Source organism: Rhinoderma darwinii, chromosome 1 (genome assembly GCF_050947455.1).
Source record: "Rhinoderma darwinii isolate aRhiDar2 chromosome 1, aRhiDar2.hap1, whole genome shotgun sequence".
Classification (NCBI taxonomy): Eukaryota; Metazoa; Chordata; class Amphibia; order Anura; family Rhinodermatidae; genus Rhinoderma; species Rhinoderma darwinii.
The window spans coordinates 46,836,991-46,855,857 of NC_134687.1; the positions used below are offsets into that span (position 1 = coordinate 46,836,991).

The following is an 18,867-nucleotide window of genomic DNA, read 5'->3' on the forward strand; positions in this document are numbered from 1 at the left end:
AAAAAAAAAGTTGGAATGTTGGTATCTGTCTGGTATTAGGGCCAGTTCACACAGAGTTTTTTTGACAAGGAAACCGCGTCAGAAAACGCACCAAAAAATTATCGAAAATGCCTCCCAATGATTTCAATGGGAGGCGGAGGCGGTTTTTTCCTGCAAGTGGAAAAACCGTCTTGTGGGAAAAAGAAGCAACATGCCCTATCTTCAGGCGTTTACATCTCTGACCTCCCATTGACATCAATGGGAGGCAGAGAAAGCATATTTCACAGCGTTTTTGCCTGCGACGCTCAATGGGAAAACGGGGCAAACGGCGTGCAGGCAGATCAAAATTTGCCTCAAAATTCCAAACGGAATTTTAAGGCAGAATTTTCTTCCTGCAATAAACTCATACCCTTAGGGCCCTATGGATTCTGAGAGAACGTGCTCTGCAAACGCAGCTTTTTCATAGCCTTACATAACTATAAAAACATAGAATATACATATGACTACACACTGTTCAGTTTATACATATATACATTTTCTCTTTAGCAGGCGCCATTCCCCAAGGACCATGTATAGTAAAGTCCTACTATCGCTATAGGTAAATCCGGTCATGGCCACTTTGAAGCACCCTGTCAAGGACCCACTCTTGGACATGGGACTTTGCTTCGTTTGCCTGTTTCCCATCTGTTATTTATTATTCATTTTATACAGACATCGAAGACATTTTTATAGTTGGACTATTATTTGTATTTTATTTGTTTCATTTTTAACTTAGGAATCATAGTCCTGTATTCTTCTACTATTACCTCTCATTGTGTCTTCTTTTGCATTCTATTTGACCTGTTAGTGTAATCCTATTTTGCTTTGCTCTATTATTATGTAACATCATAGACTTGTATCATTTAGCCTGATTTGTTTTTTGCATATGCCAACTATGATTTATTTATTTTCCACCAAAAAACACCAATTCTTTGTACCCTCATAATTTATCATTTGCATTCGGGACTTTTGCAAGAAGCACTTTTCTTTATCACTTCAATTGCCACCTGCTATCGATTAGGCATGATAGTCGGGAGTGTGACAGAAGCTTTACCTATGGGTAAGGCCACATGGTGCGTCGATGATGCGGTTTTGTTGCGGTTGAAAACCGCATGCGGTCAACTGCATGTGTTTTTTGTCTCTGTAATGCTGCAGTTCTGTTGCGGTTTTAAAGGAAATAATTGATGGACATAGTTTTCACCCGTGTTGAAGTTTGTGAGGTGCTGCCTGTTTATAGTTCATTACAAGGCATTGCAGAACGGTCAGCAAAAACGCAAGCAGTTCAGCAACAACTTTGGCAGCGCGGTCACTAACTGCATGCGCTCAGACATTATGAAGATGCAGTTAACTGCACAAAGAACACATTGTAATATAACAGCTGCAGTCTGTCCATAACAAACATTTCACCATTGACTTCTATTGAAAAATGACTTGCTGCAGTTTAAAAACGCAACATAAACGCACCGTGAGCGCACTGTGTGGCCTTACCCTATATCTGCCTCCCCTTTTCTATCTCTTCTTAGTTTCTCCTTCAGGAACAATTACAGGATAAATTCCCAGCATTTTAAGTGCATTAATGGTTAATGTCGTCAGTGCCGTACAACCAGTAACATGCAATAAAAAAAGCCAACAGAACGCTGAACATATTCCTCACTGCGGATTATAAATTGACTGACATATGGTAGAAAAAAGATTAAAGGATTAGCTAATTAAATCGCATGACTCAGATCTCCACACCATCCACAGTAGTGTTGATCTATACCAGGATACATGCCAGTAATTGATAATGGCAGTTTTGGCCCAGTAGTTTCTTGTTTTGACAGGAGGAATGCTGGGGGTGTAGGAGAAATATATAGGAACGCTTTATATCACCATTATATAATGTACAGATATAACAGGCAAAGATATGGCAATGTATATATGCTGGTCTAATGACCCAACTAACAACATCGGACGCACACGAGCCGTCCATGTATTACATGGATAGCCATTTATCTGAATGGCCGCCGTGTAATACTACATTTACGCTGCAGGTGAAATGTGTGGATGTCGGAGGCTTCCTTCAGCAAAATCAGCTGTTTGTTGGGCTTGTCAGGAGCTGGACCCACGCCACCTCCCATATGAAATACAGCTTTTTGGTGCCGTTTTTTTTTAACCAAACCAGGAGTGGATACAAAGGAAAGGAGTATCAGTCTTCCCTTTATACCTTTACTTATTTTTGGATCCACTCCTGGGTTTAGTACAAAAAAAAGACATAAGAAAAACCTGCCAAAAGCAGCATGTGAGATTTCAACCTTAGGGGAGGACAGGTTTCCTACTTATTCAAGGAAATGTTTAAGTTAGGTTCTTTGCCGAGATTAGTTATGGTCCACAATACAGACGGCATTAAGGATAATTTTAAACGTACTGTACATGGATATTTATTGTGGAATTGGTCTTATTGAAGAAAAAGTATTTTTAATAAAAATTGAGTAAGCACTTTGAGATGATACAGTAACATAGCATAGTGCATGATGAGAGAAAAGCTCAACAACAAAGTGTTGACCACTGGGCATCATTGTGTAGTTAACTCTCGAAATAAGCTACAGTACACACTGTAATACAAGAGAGAATTCACCCACTAATTTTGCCCTTATTGGTATACCAACTTAGGCCCCAACAGTGCTAATAAGTAATTTTATTGACTTGGTTTTCACACCACGGCTATTTTTTATATAGCAGTTTGTGAATAAGAACGATATAATTAGAGTTATAAACATGTATTAGAAATTAAAGCAGGGTGAGTAGCTACAGATGGTGCAGAGGTAGCCATTGTACCACGGCCTAGGTGTTCAAGGGGGCACAAAGGCTCTTGTGCCACGTGGAAATGTACCAGTATTATAAATGGCACATGGTAGGTGGGAGGCCCAGATTTTGGAATGGGGTCCATGTTACGGCTTTGAATGAAGCAGATGGTTAGGTGTTCTCATCGGAGCCAGACAGTTGTGGGGATAGATTTGTATCCACTGAAATCAAACAATGAAGGTTCCTATTGATTGACAGCACAAAAATGTACAACTTTTCTTAAAAAAGGGCCAAAAATAAGAAGTGTAGCCAAAACAGTAAGACCAGATCAATCATATTGCCAGACACCTAGTCCAGGCCTGGGCTCTAGCTGTTCCTTGGTTTTCCCCAGAAAGTCTCAAATCCAATCTTCAGCACCCATACACTCTACCCATACACAAGGCCTCATACACACTACCGTTATTTTTATCGGCAATTACGGATCTGTAATTGTGAATAAACTACTGACCCATTCATTTCTATCAGCCACAGACACCTTCCCGTACATTTACAGGAAAAAAATAGGACATGTCCAATTTTTCGCATTTAAGGATCGTGCTCCATTACTGTGAACACGGTCCGCAAATGCGTGTGACACTCTGCAGCCCATTCGTGCAGTATTTAAATATGATGATACCTTAGTTTCTGCTGTCATATAATTCACAATATATATATATATATATATATATATATATATATATGCACTCAGGTATATTTTATTAAAACTTAGTAGTATTCCATTTTCTTTAATGATATGATGTAAAAGAATTATAATCGTGAAATTCCATGTGTTGAGCAGGTCCCTTCAAATTAAAGCTCCTTAGATGTTCCTCTTGGCCTTAAAACAGGTTTCTGCTCTTGACCTACTTTCCACAGAATTGTCAAAGGACCCGCAAACAAACCATCTTCTAATTATCTAGAAAATTAATTCCACTAGCTTGAACTCCTTCACATGAAACATATCTTTCTATGAATGATATTTGGTGGAATTTGGGTTAGGTTAAAAAAAAATAAAAGTGACAACTATACCTATTCTCTAATCTTGGTCCTGTCACCTTCATATAAGAGAAAGGATATTTCAGCTTTCACCTCCTACTGCAGTATGGTTAGACACATTCACAGTATGCACAAAACAAACTCCAGTTGGGCTTTGGACATGACTTATCTATTGTTGGTTGGTCGTGGACTGTGCACCCATGTGCCCCGGTTTTCCTAGGACATGTTTTGTTAACCACTAAATCTTATAATGTGGAGCAATTTCGCACAATCCCAACACTAAAACACCCCAAATAGTAACATCCATATGTCAAGATAGTTTTGTAGACTAGTTCTATGAAAGTAGGGTGTTGGAATATACTAACATGGAAACATCCCTTCTGACCTGCCCTATCTGGGCCCTAATCCTCAGTTACTCCTAAAATTTCTTTCAAATCCTAAAAATAAATCAGACTCAATTTCTGGTTTCAAGGTTGTCAGGGATTATCTAGAAATAATTTCAAGATCTCTGTTTGCTGGGGGTGGACAGAAAATCATGTTAACAGTGAGAGGGCTGAATACCTGTTTTAATCATGTCCAACTGACACAGGTGCAGGGCTAGTTACAGTGTATGAGAGCCATCACTTGTAAGGAGCCATGCACCTCTGTGAGTTGGACATGATCAGGACAGGTTTTAAGCCTGCAAACAGTAAGGAATATTATAAAAATAGAAAGCAGTGATCTTGAAAATGATGAGAAATTGAAACGCAAAGTTGCATAACTTTCATTGCTCAACAAATAAAGTTGATTTAAATAAATCCTGAAAACCCATGTAAATGACCATTTGATCTACAACATGGAGGTCTATTTGGTCTTCTTGGGCATATAGCCAGTAGGCTTCTAAGCTCGGAGGAAAATGTTTACTACATGATTGTTATTCAAAACCACTTTATTTAAGAAAATACATACAAGAAGTTACTCATAACCTTCAAATTAAATGTGCATTATCCTATTTAGAATTCCGTTTCCATGGTTTTATAGAATATAGCTCTTTTTTTGCTAGAAGAATGCTGGAAGCCAGAATTCCATAGCTCTTTTATTTCAGAAAAATTAAAGGAACATTGCCATAGATTTTTACGCTGCAATATTTACAGATGATTATTATACATTATTGGATTAAGAAAAACTAAAAAGATAAAAATCATGTTCAACTGAATTGGTCTTTGGGTAAAAAACATAGACAATTGTTTGTGGGTGAGCAGTAATCTGCCAACATGCAACATCTGACCAGGCTGCAGTCAACAAAAAGCTGGTCTTTTATTAAATTTTACTTTTTTCAGGATACATTTTTGTTTAAAAGATCTGGGAGCATTTCTATTATCGGTCTGGTTTTGGCAAAAGCAAAAATATCCTGCTTTATTATAAACTAAAAAGCTTTTAAGCATGGGCAACTAATGTAATTATAAAAAAATCTCTTGATTTTTTTAAGCTCAAACAGATATCATGAGCATGTAAAGAATCTGGAACCGCAATGGGGGAGCACATTATGCCTATATTTATCTCCTAAAATTCGAACCTTCCATTGTGATTGTTCTTATCACACACCGTCTCATTTTTTTCTGCAAATAACCTTATATTTTAGAAATATTTAACTCAGAGTTTCAGGAAAGCATCCCCAAGCAGGTCATATACTACAGATTTAAAAAAAATTAAAAAGCGATCTAGACAATCTTCTGATGACGGTGACAAACACCAACCGAAGACAGATATCTGTGGAAAACGTGCTCTGCCGTGCTGGATTATTTCAGTCGTTGTCAGGTGCAGTCTTGTAAGGTCCTTCATGCCAAACAACAGATCTGGATCCCATCAATGGAATCCCAGACCAGGCCACAGATCAAGGCAGAGAGTGATCAGCGATTTACCGTTTCAACTTATGGCATGGTTGTCCAAAACGACAACCTTCACAAACCAACCTTGGGGGGACAAGCCGTTCAGAAAAATCCCTAATGTATCGTAAGCTTTTTTCCGGTCTACCCGTGCACTTTGCTCTATTTTTATTTAAATCTTGTGGGTGTGAGGACTCTCTATCATTTCTCTTTTTGAAGGGCCCAATTTGCCAAAGTCTACGGTTATATCACTTTAAGGTGATCTGTTCTCCCAGTACGTCATTAGATGAAAAGGAAGGCTGGATCGGGGCACAAGGTAGAGGGAAATAATTTCATAAGGAAATATTAGGGAATGTTTCTCCCTTCTGCCACATTCGGATTCTCTGGATCTAAAAAGACGTGCAAAGGAACGGCTCTCTTGAAAGTGATGTAACCCTAGTCTTAATATGCTACACCATCAATGACAATAGTTATTTTTTCCCACATTTTATAAAGTGCATATAATATCGCTCTGTGCTCACATTAGATCTACATATTATACTGTTATTTACTTGCATGGGATGTACATATTGTACGGTTATGTACTCATGGGGTAAATTTCCTTCTCCTGTGATTCGGTTGTTATGGTTTAATTGTCTGACTCCTATTGCTATTTTGTATACCTTTACAGTACAATATACCTTTAGTATATACCCATGACGTGAACCAATAACGATGTTCCCAGAATTTTAATTCAGATTACACAACTACAAAACAGTAGTAGGGTTACCTCTATCAATCATACAAAAGTGACCTGTTGTAGCATCTCAATTAAGGACAGAAGAAAATAATACACTTATAGGCACGTACCTTGAGGGAATTCATGTGGTTGCACAAGATATAGGAATCCATGCACTAATTGAAATAACAGGCCTATAGGTCCTGGCTCATGGTAGGCGATAGTGTCATAACTTCCAGTAGGTACATATCCAAAATCCAAGGGAGCGCTGTTGTAAGAAAGGGATTTTTCAGAGACAGTACTTCTACAGAGCAGCAGCAATACTATATAAAGTTTAAGAGCCATTGGTGTCAAAACCACATCAGACTCGGAGGTGGTGGGTTTGAGATAAAACTAGCTTCTTTATTGTAGTGTTGTTGGGAGCAGCTGATGTCCTCAGTCCTGTGTCTGATCTGATCGTCTGCTCACTTGGAGGTAGGAAGGGATTTAGTTGACAGGATCTTACAGGTCACTGCTGGGAAGAAAAAGTACAAACCGTATTACTGTCCATGGATTAGGGAGGTAACTCAATAGCTGCCTTCCAGGATACCAGAATGGATGCAGTTAATGAAAATACTGAGATACATATATTGTATATCATAATATATTATTTCTCAGAAGACTTTTTGTTTAATGAGGATTATTTATTATTACAACTTCCTTATAAACTCTTTAAAGCAGAGGCTTTGTAGTATATGATGGCCAAATAATATTTTATTTCCTATAGCTTCCATATAAGCAGACAGGGGGGTCTCCAATTGTAAACATGACCCCTTCAGTAAAATAATCACCATCAGAGATCTATGTTCCAGCACAAAGAAAACATTGCATCATGTTAAATGTACTTCATTACTGGTGGTATATTTAAAAAAAAAAATAGTACTTACATAAAAATGTATTGTTAAATATTGCAGTTTCAATAGTAGCCAGTAGAGGTCAGCAAAACAAAAAAAGTCAAACTTATTTTACAGCATGCTGTGAAACTGATGTTGTGTGGCTATAAAATAATAATATATAATGTAATAAATAATAAAATAATATTATGTACACTGTATAGTAGTTTACAAAAAAAGTGTTCTTTAAAGAGAAAGGTGTCTTTTTTAAATGATTGAAAATATATGTTAATAAAAAAAAGGTTTCATAGATTTATATAAATAGGACTAAAATATCAGAGCGCTTCTAGTGTTCACATTTGCCACTACACAATGGGGAGATTTATCTAAACTTGTGCAAAGTAAAAGTGGAGCATCTAACCATAGCAACAAATCAGATTCCTGCTTACATTTTTCAGAGGACCATGGAAAAATAACAAGGGCAACAGGATTGGTTCCGGAGCGCTACAGCTCAACTTTCGCAGATTATTTATTTACAATAGTAGTAGGGGCTGTTATGTATTATACCGCAGGGATTGATAACTCCCTCATCTCATAGATACCCCAAGTAGAAAAAGAAGGTAGCAGCACACAGATTTTAATTTCAAAAGAAATTCGCTGATTTATTCACCACATGTGAACACACGATATTTCGGTTCACTATGGCGCCTTTCTCCAGCCACTTAAAGAAGGCTCCATAGTGATCTGAAACACTGCGTGTTCATATGTGAGGAATAAACCAGCACATCATTTTTAAACCAAAGTCTGTGTGCGGTTACATTCTTGTTCTACTTGGAGAAGCCGTGCGTATATGGACAGGTGAATCCCCACCCATTCTTCCAAACAGTATATATTGGAAGGTGTGAGCTTTATATGTATTCTGTGTGTCAGAGGCATAACTCGAAGCTTCTGGGCCCCAATGCAAAATATGTAAAAACACCCCACCCCCACATGCCATTTATAATACTAATGTATTTTTATCATGGAATCAGGGTCGGGGTGCAACTGCTACCACTGCACCCCCTTTTACTTTGCCCCTGCTGTGTACTATTTCAGCTATATTTATATTTAATAAGATCCCTTTAAATACTTGATAAATGTATAGCTATATATAGGTATGTAAAGGATACCATTGCCTTAAAGGGGTTCTTCACTTTAGACAATCCCTACTTGTTAGAAGAGTCCCTAGACAATAAGCTGATCACAAAGTGTCCTTCTGCTGAGAATCCCAGCGATCAACTGTAATATGTGAGAAACCCTGAAAGTAAGTGCTAGATTTCTCTGCAGCGCCACCACAGGGAATAATAAGCATTGCACAGTGCCCATTCAAATACATAGTTTGTTTGAGTAATGCAAGACTGGACAGGTCCTCCAGAGCAAGAGATGAAGATCATGAACAGAGAACCCCCCTCTCTTAACTCAAAATTCCATAATAGGGTATATAAAATTGGTTTTCTAAACCAGACAACCCCTTTAAAGAGAAAAGCTGACAATCTAAAATCTAGTAGAAACCTTTTAGGAAACTCTGTTATACACTTTAAACTCTTACATACATCAACAGAACAGTTATGACAGCGGAGGCATTATGAGCTTACATAGGGCATGGAGCTGAATCTGAATCCTTTGTATAAAAGTCGGCTCTTAAAAGACAAACTTAACCCTCTTAGCAATTAAAAATCCACATGAAATAGTAAAACAGAACATTCCTTTATTGATACTCCCTGAGGTCAGCCGTGAAATAGGATAAGAGATGAAAGGCAGGGAAGCTAACTCTCCAAACACGAGATTATCCTGACAATGGTCTCCTGTGACAACAGAAGTCTTACTTACTTTCTGGGACCATCCACATTAAAGAAATACATGCAAAGATACTGTAAGGTTATCAGTGTAGCTTCTAGTATGCTATGTATAGGAGAGGCGCCGTCATGGATGTATATATATATATATATATACACACACACACACACACACACTACCGGTCAAAAGTTTGGGGTCAACCAGACAATTTTGTGTTTTCCATGAAAACTCACACTTATATTTATCAAATGAGTTGCAAAATGACTAGAAAATATAGTCAAGACATTGACAAGGTTAGAAATAATGATTTTTATTTGAAATAATAATTTTCTCTTTCAAACTTTGCTTTCGTCAAAGAATGCTCCATTTGCAGCAATTACAGCATTGCAGACCTTTGGCATTCTAGCTGTTAATTTGCTGAGGTAATCGGGAGAAATTTCACCCCATGCTTCCAGAAGCCCCTCCCACAAGTTGGATTGGCTTGATGGGCACTTCTTGCTTACCATACGGTCAAGCTGCTCCCACAACAGCTCTATGGGGTTGAGATCTGGTGACTGCGCTGGCGACTCCATTACAGATAGAATACCAGCTGCCTGCTTCTTCCCTAAATAGTTCTTGCATAATTTGGAGGTGTGCTTCGGGTCATTGTCCTGTTGTAGGATGAAATTGGCTCCAATCAAGCGCTGTCCACAGGTATGGCATGGCGTTGCAAAATGGAGTGATAGCCTTCCTTATTCAAAATCCCTTTTACCTTGTACAAATCTCCCACTTTACCAGCACCAAAGTAATCCCAGACCATCACATTACCTCCACCATGCTTGACAGATGGCGTCAGGCACTCTTCCAGCATCTTTTCAGTTGTTCTGCGTCTCACAAATGTTCTACTGTGTGATCCAAACATCTCAAACTTCGATTCGTCTGTCCATAACACTTTTTTCCAATCTTCCTCTGTCCAATGTCTGTGTGCTTTTGCCCATATTAATCTTTTCCTTTTATTAGCCAGTCTCAGATATGGCTTTTTCTTTGCCACTCTGTCCTGAAGGCCAGCATCCCGGAGTCGCCTCTTCACTGTAGACGTTGACACTGGCGTTTTGCAGGTACTATTTAATGAAGCTGCCAGTTGAGGACCTGTGAGGCGTCTATTTCTCAAACTAGAGACTCTAATGTACTTGTCTTGTTGCTCAGTTGTGCAGCGGGGCCTCCCACTTCTCTTTCTACTCTGGTTAGAGCCTGTTTGTGCTGTCCTCTGAAGGGAGTAGTACACACCGTTGTAGGAAATCTTCAGTTTGTTGGCAATTTCTCGCATGGAATAGCCTTCATTTCTAAGAACAAGAATAGACTGTCGAGTTTCACATGAAAGCTCTCTTTTTCTAGCCATTTTTAGAGTTTAATCGAACCCACAAATGTAATGCTCCAGATTCTCAACTAGCTCAAAGGAAGGTCAATTTTATAGCTCCTCTAAACAGCAAAACTGTTTACAGCGGTGCTAACATAATTGCACAAGGGTTTTCAAGTGTTTTCTAATCATCCACTAGCCTTCTAACACAGTTAGCAAACACAATGTACCATTAGAATACTGGAGTGATGGTTGCTGGAAATGGGCCTCTATACCCCTTTGTAGATATTGCATTAAAAACCAGACGTTTGCAGCTAGAATAGTCATTTAGCACATTGACAATGTATAGAGTGTATTTCTGATTAATTTATCTTCATTGAAAAAAACTGTGCTTTTCTTTCAAAAATAAAGAAATTTCTAAGTGACCCTAAACTTTTGAACGGTAGTATATATATATATATATATATATATATATATATATATATATATAAAAACCTGTAATCTGTATCTGCTTTATATAACCAAAAAAAAGTGGATGAGAATGACAAATGCCTCTATCAATGTCTTTTAAACTTTATCCTAGAATATTTGACAATAAATGCTGCAATTGTTGAGGAGCTAAACATTACATTACGAGCTGCAGCTTGGGAAGTTATTATCATGACAGGTATTTTAGTATTGAATATTAATATGATAAACTTCACCTTCAAGGGTTGCGGTTACTAATTATATTGATGGTCAGTAGGGGAAAATTAACAATGATGTAGGTTCCAGGGCAATGAGATTAGGACCTGCAGAATAATTATCAAATGAAAAGTGCATTATAAAATCGGTGCTAGACACATTAATGAAAGACGTGCCCTTTTGAATCCTGTACTACAATATTTGACAGGTCGTGGCTTAATTATTTGGGACGCTTGACAGTCATGAAGTGACGCGTATGTGAGTAGAATAACGTGATTAGCACCGAATGTATAATGTAGTGTGCGCCATTTTGATGACTTTGACTGAACATATGCCAAATTAAATGCTTTAATCTTCCTTTATAAAGTGTCATTTTAACAATATATTGAGAAACGTGGCAAACTTTGACTGTACAGTGACTTCATTCAGAGTAAGATATTCTGCTGATAACAGTTATGGACCATTAAAAGCTATCAGTGGTAGGAAACGTAATATTCTCTAGTACCAACTATAGATAAGGGACACCTGCTGGTTATATGGTGGACACGGAGGTCTCCGACGGGTGAAGTCTGTGGACCCGTCATCTGGTGGGCCGCATAGAAATGACTTAGACTATAGCTCTTCCTCTGAATTGTTCAGCCCATACTTCCAAGCAGCAAGTGGCAAACATTTCCAAAATATCAACAATAAAATACAAGAACATGGAACGTGTATAGGTGCAACCACAAACTGCAGCAAAGAAATTTTAATGTAGACATGAAGCTCCTGGGCCCCAATGCAAAATCTGTAAAACTGTCACACATCATTCATCGTTCTAGTATTCCTGATATGGGGCAGGGGGACCTTTTGGGCTTCCTGAGGCTCCAGGCTTCATGTTCCATTTTGCCCAGGTCTAATTAGTACATTGAACATGTGTAGGACATGGGGAGGGCAGAAGTCCCTCCATCCCCCAGCAGAATGTCTGCATCTTTTTAATGGTTATAATCCAAGATTTTGCTAATCACATATTGTGATTTTGAAGAAATTACCAAATATAGTTTTTAATAATCATGATGAGTCTTTTATACAGAACTACTGCACATCATTTGCTGGGTAGCAAAACGGTGACAATTAGATTGTCATCATTAAATCGGCTAAAGTTTTTATTCCAAGACTCTTTTTAATTACACAAACTTATTTCTTCTAATTAAAATTGTTTTTACATTATGTGGTTTTTAAATACATATAATAAATCTGTAAAATGTGGAAAGAAATCAGGTGGAGATAAATAGACAGTTTTTAAAGGGGTTGCCCACTTTGGACAATTATTTCTTGTTTAAAGGGTTATCCAAAGATAAGCTGATCACAGGGTGTCCCATTGCTGGGAACCTTTAGCGATCATCTGTAATCTGTGGCAGAAATTGTTCAATTCCTCTGCAGCACCACCACAGGGGAAATTTAGCATTACACAGTGTCCATAGTAATTAATGAGCTGTTTAGGCAATGCATGAATGTGTCGGGTCCTCCAGAGCGGTGAAATAGAGTATTCAATGTGACTTTTTTTTCTAAACGAGACAACCTCTAAGGACTACCATTATTACAGTGCAATTCTAAGGCTGGATTCACACGAGCATGTTCGGTCCGTAAAGGACGGAACGTATTTCAGCCGCAAGTTCCGGACCGAACACACTTCAGGGAGCCGGGCTCCTAGCATCATAGTTATGTACGACGCTAGGAGTCCCTGCCTCGCTGTGGGACAACTGTCCCGTACTGTAATCATGTTTTCAGTATGGGACAGTAGTTCCACGGAGAGGCAGGGACTCCTAGCGTCGTACATAACTATGATGCTAGGAGCCCGGCTCCCTGCAGTGTGTTCGGTCCAGGACTTGCGGCCGAAATACATTCCGTCCTTTACGGACCGAAGATGCTCGTGTGAATCCAGCCTAACACCATATTGAGTTTACTGATATATATGACTTAGAGTATGAACAGCCTTATAAATTCTTAATCTTCTAACATTTTTGTTACGACCAATAACATGAAAGTCCAAATAAAGAGCATGAGAAGTAATAAGATGTTTTATTAATACGCATTACTCTAAAATTAGCACATGTGCAAAAAGTTTCCTTCCCTAACAAATACGTAATGCAGAACTTTTTAATATTTTACTTTATTTCCGCTATGTAAAAAAGTACTGACAATGAAACTTCGATTTACATTAAAATTAGATACAGTGAAGGAAATAAGTATTTGATCCCTTGCTGATTTTGTAAGTTTGCCCACTGTCAAAGTCATGAACAGTCTAGAATTTTTAGGCTAGGTTAATTTTACCAGTGAGAGATAGATTATATATATATAAAAAAAAAAAAGAAAATCACATTGTCAAAATTCTATCTATTTATTTGCATTGTGCACAGAGAAATAAGTATTTGATCCCCTACCAACCATTAAGAGTTCAGCCTCCTCCAGACCAGTTACACGCTCCAAATCAACTTGGTGCCTGCATTAAAGACAGCTGTCTTACATGGTCACCTGTATAAAAGACTCCTGTCCACAGACTCAATGAATCAGTCTGACTCTAACCTCTACAACATGGGCAAGACCAAAGAGCTTTCTAAGGATGTCAGGGACAAGATCATAGACCTGCACAAGGCTGGAATGGGCTACAAAACCATAAGTAAGACGCTGGGTGAGAAGGAGACAACTGTTGGTGCAATAGTAAGAAAATGGAAGACATACAAAATGACTGTCAATCGACATCGATCTGGGGCTCCATGCAAAATCTCACCTCGTGGGGTATCCTTGATCCTGAGGAAGGTGAGAGCTCAGCCGAAAACTACACGGGGGGAACTTGTTAATGATCTCAAGGCAGCTGGGACCACAGTCACCAAGAAAACCATTGGTAACACATTACGCCGTAATGGATTAACATCCTGCAGTGCCCGCAAGGTCCCCCTGCTCAAGAAGGCACATGTACAGGCCCATCTGAAGTTTGAAAATGAACATCTGGATGATTCTGAGAGTGATTGGGAGAAGGTGCTGTGGTCAGATGAGACTAAAATTGAGCTCTTTGGCATTAACTCAACTCGCCGTGTTTGGAGGAAGAGAAATGCTGCCTATGACCCAAAGAACACCGTCCCCACTGTCAAGCATGGAGGTGGAAACATTATGTTTTGGGGGTGTTTCTCTGCTAAGGGCACAGGACTATTTCACCGCATCAATGGGAGAATGGATGGAGCCATGTACCGTCAAATCCTGAGTGACAACCTCCTTCCCTCGACCAGGACATTAAAAATGGCTTGTAGCTGGGTCTTCCAGCACGACAATGACCCGAAACATACAGCCAAGGCAACAAAGGAGTGGCTCAAAAAGAAGCACATTAAGGTCATGGAGTGGCCTAGCCAGTCTCCAGACCTTAATCCCATCGAAAACTTATGGAGGGAGCTGAAGATCCGAGTTGCCAAGCGACAGCCTCGAAAATCTTAATGATTTACAGATGATCTGCAAGGAGGAGTGGGCCAAAATTCCATCTAACATGTGTGCAAACCTCATCATCAACTGCAAAAAACATCTGACTGCTGTGCTTGCCAACAAGGGTTTTGCCACCAAGTATTAAGTCTTGTTTGCCAAAGGGATCAAATACTTATTTCTCTGTGCACAATGCAAATAAATATATATAATTTTGACAATGTGATTTTCTGTTTTTTTTTTTAAATATAATCTATCTCTCACTGGTAAAATTAACCTATCCTAAAAATTCTAGACTGTTCATATCTTTGACAGTGGGCAAACTTACAAAATCAGCAAGGGATCAAATACTTATTTCCTTCACTGTAATTGTGATAATTTCTTTGGTCTGATCTTAGACCAGGGCTTAAACAGGTACTTTGGCCTTACAATGCTGCGACTCTTAGGCTTCCACTGGTCATTAATTGGTGTCTTTCAGGTTGGGGCTGTATATTGACTATGTGATGTGAAACCTTCTTTTCTATAATAGTCAATGTTAATCATACGCAACCTCAACAGTTGGACAGCAGTTAAAGAGGCTCTATCACCAGATTATAAGTGCCCTATCTCCTACATAATCTGATCGGCGCTGTAATGTCGATAACAACAGTGGTTTTATTTTGAAAACAATCATCTTTGAGGAAGTTATGAACAATTTTAGATTTATTCTAATTAGTTTCTTAATAGACAACTGGGTGTTTTTTAACTTTTTACCATATGGGCGTTGTAAAAAAGACCAATCAGCGTCATACACTTCTCTTCATTCATTTTTAGCTGTACTCGCAGCACAGCGTGATCTCGCGAGATCACGCTGTGCTGTCACATACTCCCACATTAACTTTACCGAAGTGTCTTGATAGTGAATAGACATCGCCTCCAGCCATTATGCGATGTCTATTCACACTCCCGACATTTTGGTAACGTTTCTGTGGGATTTTCTCACAGCACAGTGTGATCTCGCGAGATCACGCTGTGCTGTCATTCACAGCGTGATCTCACGAGATCACGCTGGTGCTGTGATTAAGTCCTACAGAAACTTTACCAAAGTGTCGGGATAGTGAATAGACATCGCTTACTGGCTGGAGGCGATGTCTATTCACTCTCAAGACACTTCGGTAAAGTTAATGTGGGAGTATGTGACAGCACAGCATGATCTCGTGAGATCACGCTGTGCTGCGAGTACAGCTAAAAATGAATGAAGAGAAGTGTATGACGCTGATTGGTCTTTTTACAACGCCCATATGGTAAAAAGTTAAAAACCACCCAGTTGTCTATTAAGAAACTAATTAGCATAAATCTAAAATTGTTCATAACTTCCTCAAAGATTATATAGTTTTCAAAATAAAAACCACTGTTGTTATCTACGTTACAGTGCCGATCAGATTATGTAGGAGATAGGGCATTTATAATCTGGTGACAGAGCCTCTTTAAGTGACACTGACTGCGGTTTAGAAAAGTAAGTATTTGGTTCAAGTAATCCGACCCTCTTATGCTTGGTATTGTAGACCAGAAGTTGGCGTCCAGCCACAGCATTATTGGAGTTTGCAGCTTAGTTTCCCTCTACTAAACTTTCATCCAAGCCATGATACAATATTGTATTTGGTATATCATATTAACACACGTGAACAAGATCAGATCATAATAACTCTAACGCTTCCAACACATAGAAGATAATTGCTTATTTAAAGTGGTATGACCCCTGATCCCCCCCCCCTATCATGCATGTTTGGCCCACAAGAGTGGAAGAGTGTCTTGAAACGTTGGCTTAACTATAGCCGTAGCCGCCATAGCAGGCTCTATGGGACCCAAAGAATGAGGGGGCCCAGTAAAGTGCAAGAAAATGATTTCTTTTTTTGGGGGGCAGGGATAACAAGTGATCTGTTTTTCTGCCTCATGTCGGTTCTCCTCCTCTGATATATGACACTACTATCTCCTGTTGTCTTCACTACATTTCACAATACTCTATGAATGTAAGTGACACCCTGTCTTGAAGCTTTTAACAATTGTTAAATAGTAGCCAGATTTACTGTAAAGAAAGGCTATGGACACATTTGACATGGAAAAAAAATATTTTTATATATGTTAGTAGTTACCTCGAGTTAAAACAGCTGCACTAAGTTTTAGGCTGCAATCTTCATTCATTCATGTTCAGACCCCATGATTTGCATTTTACAACCTGCTCCTATTTTCAGACTTATCTCCTGTAGGTGTCCCTCTTCTAGTAATACATGCTGGATGTGACTTTTGTATGTCCAGGTTGCTGCTTCCTTCACTAGCTCTCATGTATAAGTACAGCTTAATTTCTGTTCTACTTTTACGTTCTACAGCCCATTAACTTTTTTTTATTCCTTATGCTGACACAGACACTGATGTTGAAGAGTGTGTGATCACCACTTCCTCCCCCTGCAGAGCCTGGGTGCTACACAGCCTGTGTTATCTGTCCCCCCCCCCCCCCCCCCCCCTATCCCAGTGTGCTCTCTTCTAGATTTCTGTTCTAATACTGACAGCCTAATGTAATCTGCTCTCCCCAAAGACTTGGATTCTTTCCTCCCCCTCCACACTCTGATCTGCCGTGTACAACCTCCTGCCCCTTCCTGCTGCTATCTCTAACACTGAGAAAAGGAGGGACGGTCAGGGAGAACTAGTGTCATCAGCCCCCTACAGGAGCAGTGTGTTGTGGGATCTATGTCAGAAGCAGCAGCACAACCAGCTATGTGAATGATGGGCAATGTAGCAGAATGTGAGAAGGCAGTGAAGTTACGTCCCATTTATGTGCTACCTCCCCCATTTCTATGTCTAACAGTTAATGTGCCTTCCATTATCCCCCTACCATTATTCTGCTAGTGGTAGTGACTTGGAAGCTAACAGCCAATGTGAATTGTCACCACCTCCTTTTCCATAGTAATATAAAAGGTTACCTTTTTCCAGTCCCCCGCCCCTGGGCTGGGACCTGGGGGTGTTACATGTACCTCCCTACCTTGTGTGTTGGAGTTGTGTTTTGAGACAACCTTAAAAGACCAACCTTGAATGTCCATCTGAAATTTGTAGTGTACAGCCACCTTAAAGAGGCTCTGTCACCAAATTTTGCAACCCCTATCTGCTATTGCAGCAGATAGGCGCTGCAATGTAGATTACAGTATCGTTTTTATTTTTAAAAAACGAGCATTTTTGGCCAAGTTATGACCATTTTTGTAGTTATGCAAATGAGGCTTGCAAAAGTCCAAGTGGGTGTGTTTAAAAGTAAAAGTCCAAGTGGGCGTGTATTATGTGCGTATATCGGGGCGTTTTTAATACTTTTACTAGCTGGGCGCTCTGACGAGAAGTATCATCCACTTCTCTTCAGAACGCCCAGCTTCTGGCAGTGCAGACACAGCGTGTTCTCGAGAGATCACGCTGTGACGTCACTCACAGGTCCTGCATCGTGTCAGACGAGCGAGGACACCGGCACCAGAGGCTACAGTTGATTCTGCTGCAGCATCAGCGTTTGCAGGTAAGTAGCTACATCGACTTACCTGCTAACGCCGATGCTGCTGCAGAATCAACTGAAGCCTCTGGTGCCGGTGTCCTCGCTCGTCTGACACGATGCAGGACCTGTGAGTGACGTCACAGCGTGATCTCTCGAGAACACGCTGTGTGTCTGCACTGCCAGAAGCTGGGCGTTCTGAAGAGAAGTGGATGATACTTCTCATCAGAGCGCCCAGCTAGTAAAAGTAGTAAACACGCCCCGATGTACGCACATAATACACACCCACTTGGACTTTTACTTTTAAACACACCCACTTGGACTTTTGCAAGCCTCATTTGCATAACTACAAAAATGGTCATAACTTGGCCAAAAATGCTCGTTTTTTAAAAATAAAAACGTTACTGTAATCTACATTGCAGCGCCGATCTGCTGCAATAGCAGATAGGGGTTGCAAAATCTGGTGACAGAGCCTCTTTAAGGGAGCAGCAGAGGGATAAATTGAAGCTCATGGGCCCCAATGCAAAATATGTAACAGGTTCCCAACTATAAAGCATAATTTATAGTACTGGTCTCCTCACATGAGGCAGGCAACTTTTTGGGTCCCTTATAGTTACGCTCCTGGGGAGCAGTTATAGCCATTCATGAGCCAACTCCCTCTTCGCAGTGTCTCCTTTTTCCATAAATGACTAAAACCGTGGATTAGACTTGTCATCTTCACACGTATTCTATATTCTGGATTGGCACAGTCATTTTGATATCTGGCTGAC

The 18,867-nt window shown here is 39.6% G+C and overlaps 1 protein-coding gene across 14 annotated transcripts in view; it reads right to left on the reverse strand.

Annotated features, from left to right (window-relative positions):
- The window catches only part of PROM1 (prominin 1), a 192,044-nt gene that overhangs the window by 165,699 nt on the left and 7,478 nt on the right, over positions 1-18,867 (reverse strand). For 13 of the 14 annotated variants that reach the window (XR_012882467.1, XR_012882465.1, XR_012882466.1 and 10 more), the window contains exon 2: positions 6,552-6,934. Coding sequence is in view for 8 of the 14 variants with exons in the window: in XM_075858363.1 (XP_075714478.1) it covers positions 6,552-6,765 (214 nt within the window). In the remaining 6 variants the exon portion in view is untranslated. The remainder of the gene's footprint in view (positions 1-6,551; positions 6,935-18,867) is intronic. The other variant, XR_012882462.1, reaches the window with a different exon arrangement.